This window comes from Oryx dammah, unplaced genomic scaffold, assembly GCF_014754425.2.
Source record: "Oryx dammah isolate SB20612 unplaced genomic scaffold, SCBI_Odam_1.1 HiC_scaffold_7, whole genome shotgun sequence".
Lineage (NCBI taxonomy): Eukaryota > Metazoa > Chordata > Mammalia > Artiodactyla > Bovidae > Oryx > Oryx dammah.
Window position 1 is genome coordinate 24,301,636 of NW_024070191.1, and position 24,385 is coordinate 24,326,020.

Here is a 24,385-nt window from a genome sequence, read left to right on the forward strand (position 1 = left end):
CTTAGAAATGTTACATTAGAAATGTATATGTTGTATGTACATTCATATAGTACAGAAATAAATGAAAAAGCATCACACATAAACATCAAAGATCATACTCTGAAGATAACTTCTGTTAAGTTTCATGCTTTATTTCTAGTATATACCACTCTTTGAGTTTGTTCTGTTAATGTAAAGCATATGTTAAGAACTTAATGTATTGTTTATTTCTACCAGAACTCGGAAAATATTTTTATCCTCATTTACAGATGACAAAAGTGAAGCATGTACAGCTTAGATAATCCTAAATTCACATAAGAAGTAGTGGAACCTGGATTTAAACTTAGTTTGATTTTGGAATGTGTGAAGTCCAGGTTAAACAATTATACTTGGTTTAAGATCACTTTTCAATCTGTGGGTAATTTTTATGGAGTTTTCACTTTGGCAGTGTCTGGGGAGAAGAAGTAATTGGGGGCATATATACTCCAAGAGTAGTGTTCACACTTTTTTTTTTTTGCAGCCCATACTTAGCAATAAATTTTATGTTGTAACATGCAAAGTGAATCAAAAGTTTCAGGAAACAGTTCTTTGCCTTGCTACATGTGTTGTACTCTGATATTTTATATCCTAATCCATTTCCTGTCTTGCAAATGCTGTTTGTGATCCCATTAATGAGTCATGGTCAGCAATGTGAGAAATACTTACAGGAAATCATTATTAGATCGCTGGGAATGTGGACGCTACTATTAGGAAAGATTGAGGGCAGGAGGAGAATAGGGCGACAGGGTGAGTGGGTTGGATGGCATCATCGACACAATAGACTTGAGTTTGAGCAGACTCCGGGAAAATAGTGAAGGACAGGGAGGCCTGGCATGCTGCAGTCTGTAGGGTTGCAAAGAGTCAGACATGGCTTAGCAGCTGAACAACAACTATTAGGAATGCAGTGAATTGAATCAAAATCGGGCTCCCATTTAAGTAGACAGATGCTCACAAGTGTTGCTTATTTTAGATGAAATAATTTCTCTTTTTTAGGCAGGATGAAAGATCTTTAATAAATGAAGCAAGACTGCCTTTGTAGACTTTATTCCAAATTTGACTATTATGATATGTTGTTTCACAAATCTTGTCATTTTTCATCATACTGCATTGTAAGTAATCACTTGCAGATATTACATTAATTTTTGTAATATTTAGAATTAGTCGCACATAAAATAGTGCTTATCTCCCAAGTCACATCTTCTTTTTGCCACAGTAGTTATTTTTTGTTCTGTTTTAGAGTTTTTTGTGTACCCAGCTAAGCTAGAAGACAACCAGTGAAACAGTCCTGTAATTATGTTGTAGTTATGAGACCCTAATCTTGAACCGGCTTATTTAGGGGAAAAAAATAATCTGTTTTAGTTCCGTGTCGAAAAGGGAACAAAAACAGTGAAACTCTCTATGGTTTAAAAGCATAACACTCTAGTCAATTTACTGTGTTTCATGTTTGTGTTCATAGCATTAAAGCTTTGTTTAATCTAGTCTTCTTCATGCATAGGCTGGGTAATTAAAAGTGATTGTCAGTTGACTATTACTTGATTGGAATGCTAGTCACCGAATGTCATGGAAGAGCTGTTTTAAAGATAGGAAATTGGTACCATGCCTTGGATGGAAAGATTTTAAAATGGTAGTTCCAGTGTTCCACAAATCTTTTATTAACTTAAGATGTGAAAGTCACTCAGTCGTGTCCAGCTCTTTGGGACCCTATGGACTTTACAGAACCCCATGGAATTCTCCAGGCCAGAATACTGGAGTGGGTAGCCTTTCCCTTCTCCAGGGGATCTCCCCAGCCCACGGATTGAACCCAGGTCTCCCACATTGCAGGTAGATTCTTTACCAGCTGAGCCACAAGGGAAGCCTAAGAATGCTGGAGTGGGTAGCCTATCCCTTCTCCAGCTGATCTTCCTGACACAGAAATCAGAACGGGATCTCCTGCATTGTAGGCGGATTCTTTACCAAGTGAGCTGATAGCTTATCATGCTGCTGCTGCTGCTGCTAAGTCGCTTCAGTCGTGTCCGACTCTGTGCGACCCCATAGACGGCAGCCCACCAGGCTCCCCCGTCCCTGGGATTCTCCAGGCAAGAACACTGGAGTGGGTGATAGCTTATCATAGGTTGGTGTTAAATATTGACACAGTTTTGAAGTGGTCAGTTGTCCTTACCCTTATGGAGCTTACAGTCTAGTGGGGAAAACTAAAAGCAACAATAACAAAAACCCCACAAAGTGTCCTAGAGTGATAGTAAAAGTAAACTACTCTCTTTTGGAGCAGGCAGTAAGGACATTTGTCCTGATTTTAGATCATTTAAAGAAGTCTTTCTAGATAAAGAGATGTTTTAACGTGAGGATTTAAAGGTTGAGTCCAAGCTAGCCAAGCAAAGATGGGAAGGAAGAATGTTAATTAATGCCTTTATTTCCGTTTAAAAATAAGTATAGTTCTATAGAATGAAATGAAATCATTTTTAAGGCTCTTTGAAGTGGTGTGAAGTCATATTCATATTTAAATCCTTATGCCTTTTTTTAAACCATAATTCTTTCTAGCAGCAGAGTTAAGAATCCTTTCTATCCTACTTTGGACTGTGATAATTGTTAAACATGCCTTTCAGTTCAGTTCAGTTCAGTCGCTCAGTTGTGTCCGATTCTTTGCGACCCCATGAATTGCAGCACTCCAGGCCCCCCTGTCCATCACCAACTCCTGGAGTTCACCCAAACTCATGGCCATCGAGTCAGTGTTGCCATCCAGCCGTCTCATCCTCTGTCGTCCCCTTCTCCTGCCCCCAATCCCTTCCAGCATCAGAATCTTTTCCAGTGAGTCAACTCTTCGCATGAGGTGCCCAAAGTATTGGAGTTTCAACTTTAGCATCAGTCCTTCTAAAGAACACCCAGGACTGATCTCCTTTAGAATGGACTGGTTGGATCTCCTTGGAGTCCAAGGGACTCTCAAGAGTCTTCTCCAACACCACAGTTCAAAAGCATCAATTCTTCAGCGCTCAGCTTTCTTCACAGTCCAACTCTCATATCCATACATGACTACTGGAAAAACCATAGCCTTGACTAGATGGACCTTTGTTGGCAAAGTGATGTCTCTGCTTTTGAATATGCTATCTAGGTTGGTCATAACTTTCCTTCCAAGAAGTAAGCATCTTTTAATTTCATGGCTGCAGTCACCATCTGCAGTGATTTTGGAACCTAAAAAATAAAGTCTGACACTGTTTCCACTGTTTCCCCATCTGTTTCCCGTGGAGTGATGGAACGAGATGCCATGCTCTTCGTTTTCTGAATGTTGAGCTTTAAGCCAACTTTTTCACTCTCCTCTTTCACTCTCATCAAGAGGCTTTTTAGTTCCTCTTCACTTTCTGCCATAAGAGTGGTGTCATCTGCATATCTGAGGTTATTGATATTTCTCCCGGCAATCTTGATTCCAGCTTGTGCTTCTTCCAGCCCAGCATTTCTCATGATGTACTCTGCAGATAAGTTAAATAAGCAGGGTGACAGTATACAGCCTTGACGTACTCCTTTTCCTAACTTAGAGACAGTATTAATAATGTCCACAACTAGAAACATAATCTTTAGTTTCCACTATTGGTGTAGATTCTTACAGTACTGCTTCTGATACCTTCTTAAAATGACTTAAATGTTTATATAAGACTTTTACAGATAAGATTGGTTGTTCAAAGGACCATCAAAGCTGTTGAAATAGGATCAATTTAGAGTGATGTATCTCCTGAATTCAATTCCTAGTAATGACATATTTTTGTTAAAGGACCAGTATATTCTGATAAGTTTTCTTTTTAAAGAAAAGTCTGGATAAGGTCTTTGTGAAAAAACAACAATTAAAAAAGAGTTTAATGAAGCACTGATTTCTGAAATTTCATGGTATTTACTTTAAACTGAAGAAATTTTGAAGTGGGCTTCCTGGTTACTTTAATGGTGAGCATTAGTTAACATATGACTTGACTAGGACTTATGATATGGGGTACTTCAATATCAAAACCAACAAAATATGTATGGGAATTTTGTGCTTTTGATTTGAGAGATATCTACCTCAACATGCATTAACTGTATAGAGTTTGCCTTACTCATTTCTCTTTCTCTTAATTTTTTGTCATCGTGTCCATGCTTGTCCCCCTACCTCCATCTCCTTCACTGTTTGAATTCTGTTTAAAAAAGAGCAAAACAAAACGCTGTCCTCTAGATTATTGTTGCCCATCAGTAGGTAAAAAAATGAATCAGAACACTTCAGTTCTGGAATGGGAATCTTTCTATACATTATCTGGCAAAGTCCTTAATTATACTTCTAACCAAATGTTTTTGCCTCAGGGTTTAGGAAAGGTCCAATTTGATAATAGAAGGAAAGGAGCTAATTTCATAAATATCTTTTCAGACTTAAAATTGTTGGCTACAAACTGAATTATCTTTTACTTAGTCTTTTCTCAACATCTTATACTTTGGTTAAGGTACCGCTTTAAAAAAAGTTCACATAGAACTTTTAGTTAGAAAGGTGTACAAGGTGTCTCTCTCTCTCTCTTTTTTTTTTTGGATTAATGGTACTACTCTTTGGAAGCAAATGATTGAAAGAGCAAATTAGTTATATGAAGGTGTTATGTAGAAGTGTCTCTCAATAGTAGTAAGTTGGTAACAAGCAAACTGCAACCATAGAAGAATATGTGCATCAGTTAAAAATACTGTCTGATTTCGGTTACATACCTGTCTGCTTATATTTTCCTTTATCCGTCAGTATTTTTTTTTATGATGTGTAAATTGTAGACATTTATGCAGCTGCCCGTAAATACACCAGTATACATATCATTATCCAGAGTTTAGTGTTTGTTTAAAGATTTGTCTTTTCATGTAAAATCTGTACAAATCTTACGTGTTATATTCACAGAATTCTGACAAATTCAAATGCCTGTATAATCCAAATCCTTACAGGTACTTCAAACTTCAGAAAGTCCCTTCATGTTATTTCCCTCTATCCCTACCCCTCCCCTTCCAGCAGACACATTGTTCTAACTTTTTTCCACTATACGTTGAGTTGCCTGTTTTAGAAGTTCATATAAATGGAATTATGCAGTATTTGCTTTTTTGGTAAGACTTCTTTTGGTTTTGATGTAACTTGTGTCAGTAGTAGGTATTTCATTATATGAGCATGCTTCGTTTGGTTTATACCTTCAGTTTGGTTTATCCCTACTTTTTAGACCCTTAGGCTGTTTTCAATTTTTGACTATTATGAATAAAGCTGTTATGCTCATTCTTGTAAAATTCTTTTTGAGAACATAGATCTTTCTCAGTACCTCGTATTGAAATTGCTGGGCTTTAGGCTAGGTAAATTTTAAGTTTTATAAGAAACTGCCAACCTTTTTTCAAGGTGGATGTGCCATTTTACATTCCCATTAACAACATACAAGAGTTCCCATTGTTCCATATCTTTGCCAACATTTAATGTTTTCTCTTGGTTTCATTTTAACCATTCTGATGAGAATGTGTGCTCTCTCATTCTGGTTTTGTTTTGCATTTCCCTGACCTTTCTGTGTGTTTATTTGCCATTTATATTTTTTCATAAAGCCCACTTACCGTTTTTTAAAATTGGGCAAATCACTAGTACTATATTAGTAATTATTAAAGCCTTACTATATTAGTTGCTGTATTTCCTAATGTGTATGAAACTGCCCCAACACTGCCCTGATTTCCCCCTGGCGGCTCAGATGGTAAAGGATCTGCCTGCAATGTGTGAGACCCAGGTTTGATCCCCGGGTCAGGAAGATCCCCTGGAGAAGGGAATGGCAACCCACTCCAGTATTCTTGCCTGAAGAATCCCCATGAACAGAGGAGCCTGGCAGGCTCTAGTCCACGGGGTCACAAAGGGTAAGACTCGACTGAGTGACTAACACTTCTGCTTTTCACCCCAAAACTTAGTAGCCTCAAATAACAAGCATATTTTATTTTCTGTGGTTCGAGATTCCAGGTGTAGGTCAGGAATCTAGGCAGGCAGATTCCTTACCATCTGAGCCACCAGGGAGGCCCCTTATATATATATATAACTGAATCAGTGTGCTATATACCTGAAACTTACAAACATTGTAAATCAACTGCAACTGCTGCTGCTGCTGCTGCTAAGTCGCTTCAGTCGTGTCTGACTCTGTGCGACCCCATAGATGGCGGCCCAGCAGGCTCTGTCGTCCCTGGGATTCTCCAGGCAAGAACACTGGAGTGGGTTGCCATTTCCTTCTCCAATGCATGAAAATGAAAAGTGAAAGTGAAGTCGCTCAGACATGTCTGACTCTTTGAGACCCCATGGACTGCAGCCTTCCAGGCTCCTCCGTCCATGGGATTTTCCAGGCAAGAGGACTGGAGTGGGGTGCCATTGCCTTCTCCCTTTCATATATATGGCCAGACAGTAAAGATTTTAGACTTCATGCCCTGTGTGATCTCTGTTTCAACTGTGTCAACTGGTCAGCTCTGCTTTTGTGCCATGAAAATATCCATAGACAATGCATAAATGAATAGTATAGTTATGTTCCAATAAAACTTTATTTATTAAAAAAAAGGGATAGCCAGATTTGGCACATGAGTTTTAGTTTGCTGATCCCTGTCATAAGGCATTGTGTGTATTTTTTTTTCACTTTTGTTTTCCTTCTTGTTTAGTCTTTACTTCTGAAATACTTTTTTATTTTGAATTATTTCTGAGTTCCGTCATCTTATTCTAACTCACATATATACTGGTCTTTCATATCTTACATCTTTTTCATGTTGTCTTTTAGCTAATATTGAAGTAGTAGATCCTAATTTTGGTTTTTTTCGGGGAGCATTTTCTTCTAGTATATATTGCTGATAGAGGTGTTACCCTGCTCACATTCTTATGAAAACTCTGCATGGAATTTGACCTTATTTTTTTTTACTGCTCATTTTTAGAGAAATTAATTGCTAAATAATCAAGGATAAAAATAGAAGCCTGAACCTTGAGGGTAACTCCCCTTGTCCTTTCTCCTCACGTTGGACATGGAACTCTGACCTAAAATAGAGTCTCACAGGAAGGTTTGCAGTATCATCTCTTAGTCATAGCATTTAAATTAAGAAACATAATTTTATATTAATATCTTAGTTTATGTAGCCTACATTGCTGCTTTCTAGGAGCCTTAACCAGAGACATCATGCTAAGGGCATTTTATAGGTAAGATGTCTTCCTCATAGTCTATTTACATAGAAGTTTTCATGAAAAGAGGCTTAGTCTAGTCACCTGCCTTTTTTTCCTCCCCCAGGCATCCCTTTGTTTCGCAAGGAACTGACTAGGTCACAGGCTAGGTGTGCCTTTCTTCCAAACCAGACGTGATTCTTTGGCAGTTTAAAGACCAAAGAAATATATCTGGAGGATATATCTTCAAGGGCCAAGTTGTGAGCATAGATATGTTTAAAAAAAAAAGTTGGATCTTCAACTTAGATCCCAGTAGAAGAAAAGTGGTAGAGGAATGTGAATAATGCTAAGCAAATGCATTTTATTTTAGTGTTAGGTCTTAGAAAGGAATAAACATCATCATGAGTCTTGCAATGAAATGCAAGTGAAAACACTAGAGTAACTTATTCATAAATGTATTTAATAGCCTGTTTTTGCTTCTTGGACAAAGAAATGTTTTGAGTAGTTGATTGTAAAATATGTGAGAGATACAGTTGAAGACACAAGAGCCTCTTAAATTCTCATTTTTCCCCTATGTCAGGGTACTTGAAGTTATCTTGGTCTATGTTTATTCTTCTGACAGGAACGCTCAGAAAGGTGGGTTGTAGCCCTGATCTTCGGGGGAGCCTAAAACCTGTATCATCAATGTGGGTTCATGATAAGAATTGAGTAGCATGGGTTTCTGGGGTATTTATACTAAAGCCCAGGTGCTCAAGATAACTTTGAGGTTCATGTTCTAAAAGTTATTTAATTTTGAATAATTGAGGAAAGTTAAGAGTGTTTTGTTTTTGTGTGCCTACTGGGTTTTCCTTAAAAGGCTTCATCAGATATTCAGAATTGCTTTTCCCTACAGTGAGTTGCTGGGACCTTTGTCAAGTAGAAACTTGCTTTGCCTGTTGGTTCAGGAATCCATGTTTAAAATTAAAATGAGAGCAGTGTGAGCTTAAACCTTTTTTTTTTTTTTTGAGTGTTTTCTTGGAATGTGTCAGTTCCCTTTTGAATTGAGGTTTGTGAATTTTTTAATTGTACAAAAAAAGGAAATAAAGTGTTGTAAATTTTCCTTTCCCTTTTGCCTTTTTGGTATAACACAAACTAATGGTTGGTGGCAGATGATTTATTGGTTTGTTTGTGTGGACTTGCAACTTTTTTCTTCTGTGGTAGACTTTTTGTAAAGAAGAAGCAACTTTTGTTTTGTGAAGAACACTCTTAAGTGAAGCTGCTGGGTTTTTTTTTAAAAAATTGTGAGGGTCTGATGGTGAAGAATGCAATGACTAATGTGTATCCAAGTATGTCAATGCTACAGAATACAGTGACTGCTTGGTGCCAGTGTTTTGGTTCATGTCAAGGTGTCAGCAGTTTTACCTACTGTTGCTTTTGCATTATCATGAGCACCATCTTAATATTATTTTGTAAATGGTTTTGGCTTCTCAGATCCCCCCAGAAAAGGTCACTGGAACCACCAAGGGGTCCACAGACCACACTTTGAAAACTGTTGAGCTAATACAAATAGTTCTTAATTTTGCTTTTTTTTTTTTTTTTTGAGAATCTGATAATAGGTATGGACATTTCCTGTGAAATATATATTTAAACATCAAACTTACGTGTAATTTTCAGAGGGTTATAACTTCCAGAAGCACTAGCTCGGTGATTCTCAAACTTGGTATCAGAGTCACTGGGAAGGCTTTGTTAAGGCAGGTTGCTAGGCCACACCCCCACTGCTTCTCATTCAGTTGGTCTGGAGTAGTCTGAGAATTTGTATTTTTTCATCCATCCTCTTTAGTACTTAATGAACTCTTACTAATCTGGAATTTTGCATTTTCCTTTAATTAGGAGACATCCTGTCATTATTTCTACAAGCATCTGTCCTCTCTTCCAGTCCTCTGTCTCACCTCTCTCTTGTCTCCTTTACTTCAGTTTCTCCTTCTCCGATGTTTTTTGGGAGAGCTTGTCAACTGGTTTTTCCCCAGGAATTGTTTCCTTTATTTCCACTATTATCCAGTCAACTTATTGTATCCTTCATTTCTCCTGTTTTGTTTTTCATGATGGTATTTCCAGTTGGTTTTACTTGATAGACTTTTGTTCTCGTGTTTTCAGTATTCCCCAGTTTTTCGCTGGCAACACTTAATTTGCAAACTTTAAATATTTTTTTAGTCTATTAATTCTGCTTTCATTTATTTTGTCATGGTGCTTGCACTCCTCAGACATTCTATTATTTTCTGTCATGAGCTTATAATCCCTTGGAAATGACAGCTACTTGGGCCAGTATTGCATTTGAGAGGATGAGTTTGGGGTTCTAGGTTTTGGTTCTCCACGTGGTTTTAGACAAATAAGGGTGTGCGTCCGGGTAGAGAGGCCCTGGATGTGATGCCATCCTAGGTGCTCAGGATTTCCCTGACTCTCTTCTGTCCTGTAGGCATGTAGGCATGTCCTTTGCTTCCCACCTCAGCCAGGTTCCACTGTTCTGCCTCGTATTGTCCCTTCTCTTTTGGCTAGAGGCACACTGGAGATACTGAACTCATGTTCTGCTGAAGCCCAGGGGACAGTGTGGCAGAGGTGAGGGGGAGGACACAGATCTCTTGCCTCTCTTCTCTGTTCTAGCCGGGATGACCAATCGTCTGCAGTTAAGCTGATGTTTCTTCCCACAGTGGCACTCAGCCTTTTTTCTTTTTTCCCTTCCCAAGGAGCTGTGATTTCTTACCATGTTTTTGTTTGTTTTGTATTTTTGTTGTTGTTTAAACTGGCATCTAAAATTCGTGTCTTAGCCTTTCACTTTTGGTGTTTTTTCCCTGTGTTTTGGGGGAAAACATACATTTTTCTACTGCTTCCTAATGAAATACTTCCTTTATTAGCGCTTCCTAATGCTATACGTCTCTTCTTCTATCTAACTATAAATGTTTTCCTTTCTAAATCATATTCTGTAAGATGGAGAAATTAATTGGTCAGGGTCCACCTTTGACAAATGAAAAATATATGCAACTTTATTGCTTTATAGAAGTCATTTTGCAGTTTGCTTTCTAAACTGTTATTTTAGAATTAATAGGGAATACACTCTCTTTTGCTTAACCATGACTTCTGATCTAATGAAATGTAAAACAGTTCTTTATTTAAAAGCTGATATAGTTAGAATTGAAATTAGAAAAGGAAGTAACAATGACTTTGAATGTTAAGTAGAAAATGTATGTTTCTTTGTCATAGAACATTTCTTATAAAGTAAGCAGAAATCTAATAGGTATCTAGGGATCTGTGTATATTGGACTGCGTAAATTTAACCCAGTGCATAGGAAACCTTTGACATTTTAAAGAATTATCACAAGACTTCCACTACCTCCCAATTTAGAGCATAATATTGTGGCATGTAATTTCCTCCACATGTGCACGTGTGCTAAGTTGCTTCAGTCATGTCCAATTCTTTGCGACTCTGTAGGCTGTAGCCCGCCAGGCTCCTCTGTCCATGGGTTTCTCCAGGCAAGAATACTGGAGTGGGTTGCCAGTGCCCTCCTCCAGGAGATCTTCCCGACCTAGGATCACACCTGTGTCTTCTGCAGCTCCTGCATTGCAGGTTTCTTTACCACTGAGCCACTGAGGAAACCCATAATTTCCTCCATAAAATGTAGTGAAACTGAAAACTTTAAAAAAATAGAACTACCCATCATGTTGAAATGGATCTGCTCTGCTGAGTGTCCTCCTACTAATTTTGAGACTGCCTCTTGCGCATCAGCCAAGATACAGGTGTGAGTCAGGCTTTTTTCCTTCTACTTTTATTTAGATAAAATTTACTTTATCACACTGTATAGTTTTTAAGATGTATGGCATAATGATTGATTTATGTATGTCATGAACTGATTACCAGAGTAAGTTTACTGAATATCTGTCATCTCATATAAATATAAAATGAAAAAGAAGCAAATGTTTTTTCCTTGTGATGAGAATGCTTAGGATTTACTCTCTTAACATCTTTCATGTGTAGTGTAGAGCAGTTGTAACTGTGTTTGTTGTTGCACATTACATCCTTCATACTTACTTATAGCTGGACTTGTCTGTATTGACAGTCTTTATTCAGTTCCCCCTCCTGCACCCCCACCCGATCTCTGATAACCACAAATCTGATCTCTTTCTCTGAGTTTGTTTACTTTTTAAATACAGTTGACCCATGAATAATGCCGTGAACATAGTGGTGCAAAAAAGATATTTTTTTGAATTAGTGTTTTAATTTTGTTCAGAAAAATACCCAGAAGTGGACTTGCTGGATTGTCTGGTAGGTTTTTTTTCTTTTTAGGAACCTCCATACAGTTTTCCATAGTGACTAGGCCAGCTTTCATTCCCACCAACACTACACAGCAGTTTTCTTTCTTCCACATCCTCACCAGCACTTATTATTTGTTGTCTTTTTGATAATAGTCATCCCAAGAGGTGTGAGGTGGCTTTGATTTGTATTTTCCTGATAAATAAGGAATTGGACAGCTTTCATGTGTTTCTTGGTCATCTGTATGTCTTATTTGGGAAAATGTTCAGATCCTCTACCCATTTTTAAAATTGGGTGTTTCTTTTTTTTTTTTTTTTTTTGGTGTTGAGTTGTATAAGTTCATTGTATATTTTTGATATTAACCCCTTATCAGATACATCATTTGCAAATATTCCGTTCAGCAGGTGGCCTTTCATTTTGTTGATAGTTCCCTTCATTGTGCAAAACTTTGTAGTTTGATGTAGTCTCATTTATTTGTTTTTGCTTTTGGTTCTCTCACCTGAGGAGTCATAACCCCCAAAATATTGCTAAGACTGAGGTCAGAGAGTGTATTGCCAGTGTTTTCTTCTAGAAGCTTTATGGTTTCAGGTCTTACATTTAACTCTCTAATCCATTTTGAATTTATTTTTGTACATAGCATGAGAAAGTAGTTCACTTTGGTTCTTTTGCCTGTAGCCATCCAATTTTCCCAGCATCATTTATTGATTTTTAATTCAGTACAGTTATAAATTACTGTGCTTAATAGACCTTTAGAGATGCTCACAGATACCTGGAACTGCTGGTAAATTGGTGAATAAGTTTGTTGGCTGGGAAAGAAAAATTGCTTTAGAAACCTTACAGCTATTGGATAAATGTGTCATGGCTGAATTTTGTTTCATTGAAAGTAATTTTATTGTCATTGTAAGAGCCTTGTTTTGTTTTGGGCGGGGTGGAAATGGATTGATATGCTTAAGAAAGTAAGCAGGTTATTCTGCTATTTTAGGTTCAAGTTCTTCCTAATGATTTTAGAGAAAAGAGTGAACACATCTGTCACCAAGTAGCATTTTATCTTTCATAACTTTCTGTTATTTCTTCTGTGTCATTAAAATAGATATAATACATATATATATAAAAGTTCATGAGTTATTTTTCTGGACAGTTCCAAACATATTTTATTGTTACTTTGAGAGTCTTTGGGGTACAATTTTTTTGTATAAAAAAATTATAAAATAAATGTGAGAGATGTGATATAAATTTTCTCATTGGTTTTATAAGTGCAGATCAATGAATTTAGCAGTTCAAATGATGTACAGCCTTGTGGCTTTGCTGACAATCCAGTTAGGTCAAAAATGTCTTTAGGCTATGATTTTGCTACTATAAATAAAATCACTTTTAAATACTCCAAATACCCAAGGTTTTTCTCCTATTAAATTTTAGATTGCATAGTTGTTAGTTACAAGATTTAATATTGCCCAAGGTTGTTCCTTTGAGGCTTTAATTTTAAGCAGTTTAAAATGCTGAACACAAGTGAAACAATTTTCTGTCTCTAAACTCAGGCCTAGTGAATAGATACCAATGTCCTTACATTTGATATTGAAACATTTTTGAGAGACTTTAATTGAAACTCTTAACATTAGAATAAGAAAATTGTTATGTATATTGGGTGTAGATAATGTGTTATCAATTTAGGTTTTCCTCATAGTGCCAGCACAATGCTTTCCACATAATATATTTTTTAAACTGAGTATGTAAAATAATGTAATTGTCTCTCACACTCTTTAGGGGAAAGAAAATGCTAAAATTTATAAAAGAGGTTCATAAATCTTAGTTTAGTTGAACAGTTCATCAGGGTGAACTTTTTATTGCTACTTGGTTGCCCTGCTCAAATTCAGATTGATTATTTATGACTCAGAGGTTCTGTGCAATCTGGTTTTACTGACCTCCCCTAATGCACCACTGCCCCTTTCACCGCCAAAGCAACAAAAACCTTAAAATACCCATTAATCCTTGAAAAATAAGGTATTAATGGAGAAAAACACAAAATAGAAGTACATATGAGATCTGAATTGAAGGAAAGGTATATCATACACATGGATTAGAAGACTCGCTATTCTAAATTTGCAACTTTCCAGAATTAATTCTAGAAAAAGAGCATATCACAACATAATAGAGGCCATATGTGACAAATCCATAGCTAACATCATGCTCAATGGTGAAGAGACAAAAGCATTTTCTTTAAGATCAGGAACAATATAAGTGTATCCACTCTTGCCACTTTTATTCAACATAGCATTAGAAATCCTAGCCAGAGCAATTGGACAAGAAAAAGAAAAGTCATCCAGATTAAAAAAGAAATAAAATTGTCATATTTGCAGATGACACTATATATAGAAAAACTTGAAGGCTCTATCAAAAAAGTTTAAGAAATTTCAATAAAGTTGCAGGATATAAAATCAATATATAAAAATCTATAGGCTTTCTTTATACTAATAATAAACTAATAGAAAGAGAAATTAAGAGAACAATCCCATTTACAAGTGTAAAAAAAGAATAAAATACCTAGGGTAAATTTAATCAAGGAAATGAAGACCTGTATATTGAAAACTGTAAGATGCTAATGAAAGAAATTGAAGAAGACAAATAAATGGAAAGATATTCTGTGCTCATGGATTAAAAGAATTAAAATTGTTAGAATGTCTGTACTACAATATAGCAATAAAGATTCCATGCAACCCCTATAAAAATTCCAATGGTATATTTCACAGATATAGAACAAAACAGTTCTCAAATTTGCATGGTATCACACAAAAGACTCCAAATAGCCAAAGGAATCTTGAGAAAGAAGAACAAAGCTGAAAATATCACATTCTCTGATTTCAAACTATATTACAAAGCTAACTTAATAAAAAACAGTATGATATTGGCATAAAAAAAGACATATAGCCGAATGGACAGAATAGAGAGCCCAGAAATAAACCCATTCATATATGGTCAATTAATTTATGACAAAGGAACCAAGAATATACAATGAGGAAAGAACAATCTCTTTAATAAATGGTGTTGGGAGAATGGACATCTACATGCAAAAGAGTGAAGCTGGACCACTATCTTACACCATACATAAAAATTAACTCAAAATGGATTAAAGACCTTAGTGTAAGACCTAAAACCATAAATCTCCTAGAAGAAAACAGGTGAAATCTCCTTGACATAGCTCTTGGTGAAGATTTTTTGACTCTGACACCAAAAGCAAAGCAACAAAAGCAAAAATAAGTGAGACTACATCGAACTAAAAGGCCTCTGCATAGCGAAGGAGACCATCAACAAACATGAAAAAGCAACCTGCTGAGTGGAAGAAAGTATTTGTGAATGATGTTTCTGGTAAAAGGTTAATGTCCAAAATATACAAAGAACTCAAGTTGAAAACAATGTTGAAAGAATGTGTGTGCGTGGGTGGGCAGATTGACATTGAGTAATTAGAGTCTCTGAAAGTGATCTTTGGGCTGAGAATCTGATGACAGAAGGAGCTAGGCATGTGAAGATGTGGGTCTTCAGGCAGAGAACACAGCAAGTACAAAGTCCTCTAGGCTGAAATAAGTTTGGCATATCCAGGGAACAGAAAGTGAAAGACAGGGTTGGTAAAGCTCAATGAGATAGGAGAGGTGAGAATGGCCAACTCACTTGTTAGGTCATAAGGAGGTTTTACTATGTGTTATTGGAATCCATTGCAGGATTTCAAGCAGGGAAGTGACCTGATCTGATGCATGCCTTGAAGAGAGACACACAGTCTGCTCTGATAAGGATGAATTGTTAGGCAGCAGATGTGACAGTAGAGAGACCAACAAAAGGTTTTGTGCTGAAGTCTAGACAAGAGATTGTGGAGCTTGAAACCAAGCTGGTGACCCTTGGGAGTAGGCAGATTTGAGATGTGTATTTGGAAGTGTAGTTCACGAGTATCAGAACTGAGGGAAAGAACTCTTCAACAATAAAATGAGGAAAATGCTTGTCACAGGATATTATCACTGGAGCTAATGCTTGTCAAGCATTTGGCATTCTTGTCAGAAAAAAGAGCTTACTAAATGTTAACTACTTACCATTATTATTGCTATTTTTATTGTCAGGAATAAGGCATGTACTTAAGCAAAAAGAATTTTTCTGTAAGAAATTTTCTGTAAAAGTTAAATTACACCTTTTGTACAACTCTCAGTTTGGGAGTCTCTTCTAACAGTACATACTGTTTTGTTGGTAAAGATCAGAGTATTACACTGTCTTGATTTTTAACAGCCTCTGTTGGCTCAGAGAGAGATGGCTCATTGGTTTTTCTTTTGTGCTTTGTAACACTAAGCCATAAACATATGTATAAATAGCAACATTATTCCTTTTAAAAATTGTAGCTTTTTTTGCCATGTGCTAGATTAGTGGAATAGGACACTGAAAATCTTGTGTGGGTCTGTAATGCTTTCACTTAGAAGCTATTTCATATGAGTTAGTTAATAGGTAAGTTACTGTGTGGTTAAATTCTGTGTAGTTCTTTGAACCAGCCCTAATTATTATTTTTATTTTGGTTCTTTAGACCCCCCAAAAAAATCAATTACAGAGATAATTGCTACAAACCTTGGTTATGAAACAAAGGCCTTGTATGACCATCATAGGTAATGAATTCTCTTTATGTATAAAAAGTAATTAATGCATATCCATTAAACATGGATAGAGTGACGAATGACCAGTTATGAATTGTACTTAATAGTACAGGTAGAGTACATGTTTTGATAAGCTTTTTATGTATGGTTTTCTAAATTACAGTATTTTAAGTAGGGGATTAGTTTTTTTGTGGGTAACACTGATTTAATGCATTTTAATACAAAATCAAATTAGATGATTTCATAATCAACACATAAAATGTATCTTTACTGATTTTGCCTGTTCACCTCCACCTTTTTAAACTTGTATGTGTACACATACATATATTTTATGCAAAATTATGTTTTATGTAATAGGAAAAGAGATTAAAAAAGAAGAAAAAATTCCGTATTTCTAGTACCTAGTGATTTAGTCTCATTTTCTATCCATCTATATTTCAAATATCATATTTTTTCTCCTATATTTTGTTTTATATATTTGCAATCCCAAAGGCTAATTGAGGGACTTCCCAGGAGGCCAAGCGGTTAAGACTCACGCTTCTACTGCAGGAAATGCAGGCTTGATCCCTTGTCAGGGAACTAAGACCCCACCTGCACCATGGCACAGCCAAGAAAGGAAGGGAGGGAGGGAGGGAGGCAGCGGAGGTGGAGAAAGAATGGAAGGAGAACTGGTTGATGTATGAGCAACACCTTTCTGTGTTGGAATTTTTTATAATATTGTATGTGTATCTGTGAGGATGGGTGGTGGGTGGGTGGTTGGTCTATACTTTTTTTTTTTTTACTATGGTAAAATATAAATTTAAAATTTTTGTTTATTTTAAGCAGTTTAAAAATAAAATGCCATTTTCGCCATTTTAAAATATATGGCGCAGTGATATTAAGTGCATTCAGTGTTCTAACATCCTTTCAATACAGATTCTTTTATTCAAAAACTGTCATTTAAGCATTTATGTAACAATATGATTGGACATCCAATCTCCATGATTTTCTGTAAATAACATTATGATAAACATTCTTGATGCAAAATCTTTGTCTGTGGATAAATCATTTTTTAAATGATAAAAATTGAAGAGTGGTATTTTGAGTCAGAGAGTATATTTGTTTAAGCCTATTCATGATAATGCTACATTTTTTTCTGAAATGTGGTACCATGAAACTTCCCTGGTAGTCCAGTGGTTAACCGGTTCAATCCCTGGTCAGGGAACTAAGATCCCACATGCCTCCAGACCAAGAAAACAAAACATAAAATAGAAGCAATGTTGTAATAAATTCAATAAAGACCTTTAAAAAATGACCCACATCAAAAAACCTTAAAAAAAATGTGGCACCAGTTTATATTCATATTAACAGTGTATGAACACAACTCCATTTCACCACTTTCTTGCTGATACCAAGCATTTTTGTTTTTACTTCATTTATTAGTGAAGAAAGGAAATTAGTTCTCAAACATTGTTAGTGCACTAATTAGAGAAATGTGAATTTGCATGCAGGCTTTACTCAAATCTATAAAGCAGGAGACTTTTCCTTGGCCTACTTTCCTGGAGTGAGTGAATTTCTAAAGATAGTGTAAAGGACATATATTGAAATAAATCTTTTTTTGTTTTCTATTTTCCACATAATTCTCATTTATTTAGTTAATATATGCATAAAATGAAAGAAGATATGACCATTACTGCTTTCCAGTGTTAGAATGTCGTTTTCTGTCATTTTCTAACATTACATGGTAAGTAATAGCATGGAGGCAGTGATACCCAGCTGGCAAGTCCTAATAAAATGTAAAGTAGGAAAGGAAAGATCACTAATAAAAGTATTAAGCTGGTAAAGATAAAAATGCTAATATTTTCAGTAATCTTTTTTTTTTAACCCATTGCATTGTAGCTTAAAATTTCATCACAATACTATGATGATCTTCAAATTGTCAAAATGGCTATTTTTTCCATTTTTCATTATCTCACTAAATCCTCATCATGCTGGACTTGGCATAATATTGTGGCCCTTTAACATCCATAATGTGTTTTCTTGGTATTTCTTACCATTCTCAGTGTTTGCCTAGTATGTACAGTGCTTTAGATTTTTTTCTGGCTCTTCTAATAACACCCTCCAGTACCAGCATTTTTCTGTCTGAAAATTGTGATCCTTTTCACCAGCGTTCTGGTTCTGTATTTCCAAAAGCCTGTATTCTCATTTGTTTGTCCTAAAATTCCCTCGAACTCAGTAAATCCAAATTTGAATTGTAACTACACATTCATTTAGTTTGGGTACCAGTCCCAAGAGTAGATATTATGGCATTATCTTTAGTTCTTCCTTTTCAGATATCTTGTAACCAAACTATCACCATGTATTTCTGGTATCTGTATATTCTTCTCCAATTTCCCTAGTATAATGTTAAGTGCTGTACTTTGTCTTAGATTTGATTTTCATTGGTATTTAAAAATACAGAAATGGATTTTATGCATCTGATTTTGAGAGGAAAGTGAATGCCTTGGACAGGAATCTTGCCTCATTCATCCTGCATTTCTAGCATGTAATAGGTATTGAAGAAATGTTTTTGGAAGGAATTGCCCAAACTAAAGGAAGAGCTTCCTTAGTTCTCAGTTCTGTGAGATGAGAGAATCTATTTGAATGACATCTTTTTTTTTTTTTTTAACCTTTTTGCTGTAGAACATAGTACCTCAGTTGTTCATATTTGTTGATATTATTGTTAAAGGAATTCTAATGTTTCTTTTTACAAAATGATTTACAATATAAAATATTTTCCCTACTTTTAGGTTTTGGAAGAAAGGACGTGGTAGAACACTTGCTACAGATGGGTGCTAATGTCCATGCTCGTGATGATGGCGGCCTCATTCCACTTCATAATGCCTGTTCTTTTGGCCATGCTGAGGTTGTGAGTCTGTTACTGTGCCAAGGAGCTGATCCAAATGCCAGGGATAACTGGAACTATACCCCTCTGCATGAAGCTGCTATAAAAGGAAAGATCGATGTATGTATTGGTAAGTATTATTTGGTGATATCTAAATTGTAAGGTCAACCCCACAGATAGAATAACATTTAAAATAAAGGTTTACCCTTGCTTGTTTTTTATTGTAGTGGAAATGTTTCCTCAGAGTAAAGAACACTTTGTTACTTCTTATAAGCCATTCTTTTCCATCAAAGGGAAAGTAGAGACATGGAAATCTAAAGTTGGTTAGGAACAAGATTCACAATATTAACTCTCCAAATGTAAGGCAAATGCCAGCTGGTGTGGAACTAAATTTTGATGGATTACTGTTATCAAATTTAGTTAATTTACAGTCTTTAAAAGTCTGAAAGTTTTCCATCCTAGCATCAGTGAGAACCATTATAAAGTACAGGTTCTTACTGAATTGAATGACATATTTGGATGTTCAGGTTGATTCAAGGAAAGTCATCTAGTACTAAGGCAAAACCTTTTTCTTTATGTTGCTAAAATTGAACACCAGCTATTTTATTAGCCCTGGAAAAGCTTTGAGTGATTCGAATACAACAGTTCAAGGCTTAATATTTTCAACAGAGTCTAGAGAAAAAGCAATTTCAAACAAAATTGAACTTTTCAACGATTTTAAGTATTGTGATTATATGGAATTGTATTCAATCAGCATTTCTTTCTCCTTTATATGTATATCTAAATAGGCATCTATTTTAGACTTTGCAAAATCTTTCATTTTGAAATCTAAAATGGGCTTCTAGAGAACAAGCATAGTGTCTCCTGAATGTATCGTCTCTTTCTTGAAACTCAAGATGATGGATATTTGTTTAGCCTTTGGCGGGTTGATTTATAAATTATCTTCTTGAATGGCACCCATTTCAGTATAATTGGCTATTTTTTCTGATAAAACTCAAATAAATATGTCACGTTTAAAGATACAGAGGTGGTGCCGGTATTAAGATTTTCTCCCCCTTCATAGCCATCTATTCCAGCTTCAAATACATTTTTTCGTTTTCCTCAAATTATTGCATTGTCTGACAAACTTCTTTATCCTATTCTCTGTCATTATCCCTTATCACTTCACCAGCCAATTTTACCAGATGAAATTCAAGGTCATTTCAACATGACCCTTGAATACCCTATCCTTTGACGTCTTACACTTTCACTTGATTGTCCCATTTCCTCCTAAGTCTCCCACTAAAACAGCCATGTCCTAGACTAAGTCATTCATAAAACTAATCTGAAAAGCCTGAGTTTACCACATATTCTCTGATTACTAAATCTCTTAAGTTATTTATGGTAAGTTACTGTGTGTTAACTGTTACTGAATTTGAAGTGTGCTCTTATCAAATCTTCCTAGATCTTCAACTTCCCTACTCTCATTCTTTCTTGCTTCACTTTGTCACATCCATTGAATTTTTCTGTTGTTAGTTATAGAATTTTACACAATTTTCACCTTCCAATGTATTATCTCTTTTAGGCTGAAGTGTTCTATTTTCCTACCTGTACCTCTTGAATTTTTCATTCTGTTGCTGCTTTTAAGAAAATTTCCTTTTATGTTGTCTTTGCGAGATTGTTGTACTTACCAGTGAACCACAGATCTTAAAAAATCATATTGCTTTATTATATTTGACTCTTTGGAACTCTTTACATAATAAGAGGCATTTATTATGTATTTTTAACTTTCTGTTTTGAAATAATTATAGATTCATAGAAAGCTCCAAAAATAGTACAAGAAGGTCCACATATCCTTCTCCTAGTTTCACCCTTTGATTACATCTTACAGTGTCATAATACAGTATCAAAAATAGGAAACTGGTGTTGGTACAATGTGGAGAGTTCTGTGCCATTTAATCACATGTTCAGATTAATGTAACTGTAGTCAAGATACAGAACATATTATTGGAAGCTTCCCCTCATTTATGAAAGAAAGTGGAAGTATTAGTCGCTTAGTCATGTCCAGTTCTTTGTGACCCCATGGACTGTAGCCTGCTAGGCTCCTCTGTCCATGGGATTCTCCAAGCAAGAATACTGGAGTGGGTTGCGGTTCCCATTTCCAGGCGATCTTCCCTACCAGGGATTGAACCACGTTACAGGCAGATTCTTTACCATCTGAGCCACTAGGGAAGCCTACTTATAGCCTACTTTTATAATGGTCTACTCCCCATCTCAGATCCTTAATCCTTAGCAACCAATAACATGTTCATCTGTAAACTTTTGTCATTTTGAGAATGCTATAAGCGGAATCATACAGTATGTAATTTTTTTGAGATTGGCTTTTTTTTTATTTGTCTTCCAGATCTTTTTAAAAATTGCTGATTATTATGCCATGGTTTTGATGTACTGTAGTTTAGCATTCACAACTGAAGAACGTTTTGGTTGATTCCACTTCTTGGCTATTACAAATAAAGCTCCTGTGAACATTTGTATACAGATTTTTATATAGAGATGAGTTTTCTTTTCTCTGAGATAAATGCTTTAGAGTGTGATTGCTGGGTAATACAGATACTCCTATATTTATATACAAATATAAAACATTTTATAGTCAGATATAAACTATGTTTAGGTAATCGACTGTTCATCAAATCATTGTTATTCTTCATTAAGGATGGGTTGTTGAATATTGGTCCTGAGCATGCATTGACTTCTGGTTATGGATTGTCTATAATGAATGGACCGTCAAACATTTTTTGTTGGTACTTGTAGATTAAACCCATGAGTTCTGTCATGAAGAGTTGAGATAGGGAGGGAAAAGAAAGAAAAAGGTGATGCAGGTAAATCTACCAAAAATTGATGTGGTTAGATGATATATAATTCACTGTTTTCCCTTGAAGGCAACTCAAAGTACTTAACCAAAGTTCTTCACTAATGTTTATATCCTATGCATGAAATGGATGATTCAAATTTCCTACCGTTTTACTAGTAAAGAAAGGAGAAAGCTGTTTCTTTGCCACAGTTTCTAGAGCTGATATAAAGTTGTTATAAAAAGAAATGTTTTCTCCACTGAGAATGAAAAGTTGTCTCTGCTTAGTGAGATTTATTTAAGAGTGTATTTCATGTCAATGTATGGCAAAACCAATACAGTATTGTAAAGTAAAAAAAAATAAATAAAAAGAGTGTATTGTAAGCCTAAAAAATTAATTTCATTCTTTAAATGTGCCAAACATTCTTCTTTATTCTTAGTTTAGTTTTTTTTAGATCATCAAATACTTAACAAATTTAAAGTGGCAATCTTTACTTTACTTTAAAAAAAACTTAAGATAATCTGTTTACTAAAGCTTAAACTAAATCCTTATTATTATAACTCACTCCTAAAGTAATCTTGCTTTCATGATTTCCAGGAATGATTTCTATTTTCTGTGTCTTATATCTAGAAAGATATATTTACTTTGCTTGTTCAAACTCTAGTTTAAATTATCTGTTCTATGTACTCATGTTTCTCTTCAGATCATATACCCCTTTACTAAATTACCTGATCACTTCCATGGTCCTTTGATTAAAAAGTCCTGGAACTTGAGAGTGGCATGGGATTGGGAGCAGAGGAGGGAAGAATGGTACCACTTGATACATTCTTGTCTTTTGTTATTTCAAATATAGTATATTGAAGATGAACAGCTTTCTGGGTTTATTAGCAAGAACAGTGATATTAACTGGCACACCTCATTTTCTGTCCATCAAGATTTATGCTCTCTGATATTGTAGCCAATAAATGAAACCTGGTTAAAATGTAAAAAAGTTTAAATTTAATTCTTCAGTTGCACTAGCCACATTTCAAGTGCTTAATAACCATATCTGTCCATTGGTTACTGTATCCAAGTGTGAATAGTGAAATCTCCATCATTGTACAAAGTTCTGTCAGATAGTGCTGTTAGAGTCAGTGTACCTGTGTACATAGTCCTTTAATGAGATCATTCCACACATGCCATTTTCTTATTTTTTCACTGTGTTATGACCGTATTTCATTATCAGTGAATATTTTTTATCTAACTTCACTTTTAAAGACTGTCAAGAATTATATAGAAATAACCACTTCTTAAATCTTTCACCCATATTAGGCCATTTAGAAGATTTCTGATTTTTCATTATTTTATAAACAGTACTATAGAGAATGTCATTTTCATTAATCACATATGTCAACCCTGATTACTTTTAGGAAACTACTGGAAAGCTAGAACTTCTTAATAAGAATCAAAGAAATACAGCTGCTGGAGAACTTGACTAGGGCTCTGGATTTAGCTTGTCACTTTCTTTATCCATATGTCATCTATAAATGAGCTAGGTTAAGAAAAGTCATTTCCCACACTTTTCTTACTCCTTGCAAAAATTCATTGAAAATTCAGTGAAGCCTTGAGAATTTGATTCGTTTGCCTTTGTTTCATTGTTCCATCCCTTGCCTCTTCCTGCCAGAGTATCTCCCTTTGGCATTTTTAACATCCATTCTTCATATAATACTGAATTGGGATCTTTTAAACAAATCTCAATGTAGCATTTTTATAAAAGTAAAAAATTGGCAAAATTCCATACTTGTATCTTTCAAAAGGAGAAGAGCCAAAAATGATAGTAATTTTTCCCTTCTGAAATAATCCCTGCTGACACTGAGCACCATTATGTTGATGACTTGCCCACTGATTTCAGCTGCATTCAAGAAGGTTAGTGTTTTTGCATTTACCTGATAAATTTGTTACTACTTTAGTAGGCATTCTGGTTAATAGTGTTAAATATATATATTTACATAGAGAGTTTATTTGTTCATTGTATTCTATTAAAGTTTCCAGAATGAATGCCTTCATTCTCATTTAAGAAATATATCAAAGATGCTTAAATTAGAGGGAAAAGGTCAAATAACAGAACAAAAGAATGACCGAAAAAGACCTGATATATTTCTTAAAGTGAGATAATGCTTTACTTAATGCTCACGACTGTCTGTTAAGGCAATTAATTATATGCTTGCACTTACTTTTAGGTTAAACATGGTCATTCGGATAATCTGTGGAGTTCATTGAGATGCCTGGATTAAGCTTGGGGTTGTTTAAAAAGTGGTATTTGAGACAGTGGCTCATGTAACCATTTGGTGCTCTCTCTACATGATCACTGTGTTATCTGAAATGCGTGTAATAGTGGTAGTTGTGATATTATTTAAGAAATTGTGTCCTTGCTTTGTACAGTTCCCTGGTAACTGAGATTTCAGAGGCAAGCCCAAATTGGAGATAAAGATTTATGGAGTCCTTCTCACTCCTCTTTCTCACTGACCAAACTAGAAGTTGTTAAGTATAATAATTGCAGTTTTAGGGCTTTAAAAAATTGTTTAGTTGTTCAGTTATTTAAATCTGCTAATTCTGTTTTTTTAAATGGAGTGGGTGTTAGACTTTTCATCTATAAACAGAATCTGGGAT

General features: G+C 35.4%; 1 protein-coding gene across 1 annotated transcript in view; it reads left to right on the forward strand.

The window, feature by feature from the left end:
- The window catches only part of TNKS (tankyrase), a 156,018-nt gene that overhangs the window by 1,732 nt on the left and 129,901 nt on the right, over window positions 1–24,385 (forward strand). The window contains exon 2 of the mRNA XM_040242882.1: window positions 18,814–19,038. Within this exon, the coding sequence (XP_040098816.1) occupies window positions 18,814–19,038 (225 nt within the window). The remainder of the gene's footprint in view (window positions 1–18,813; window positions 19,039–24,385) is intronic.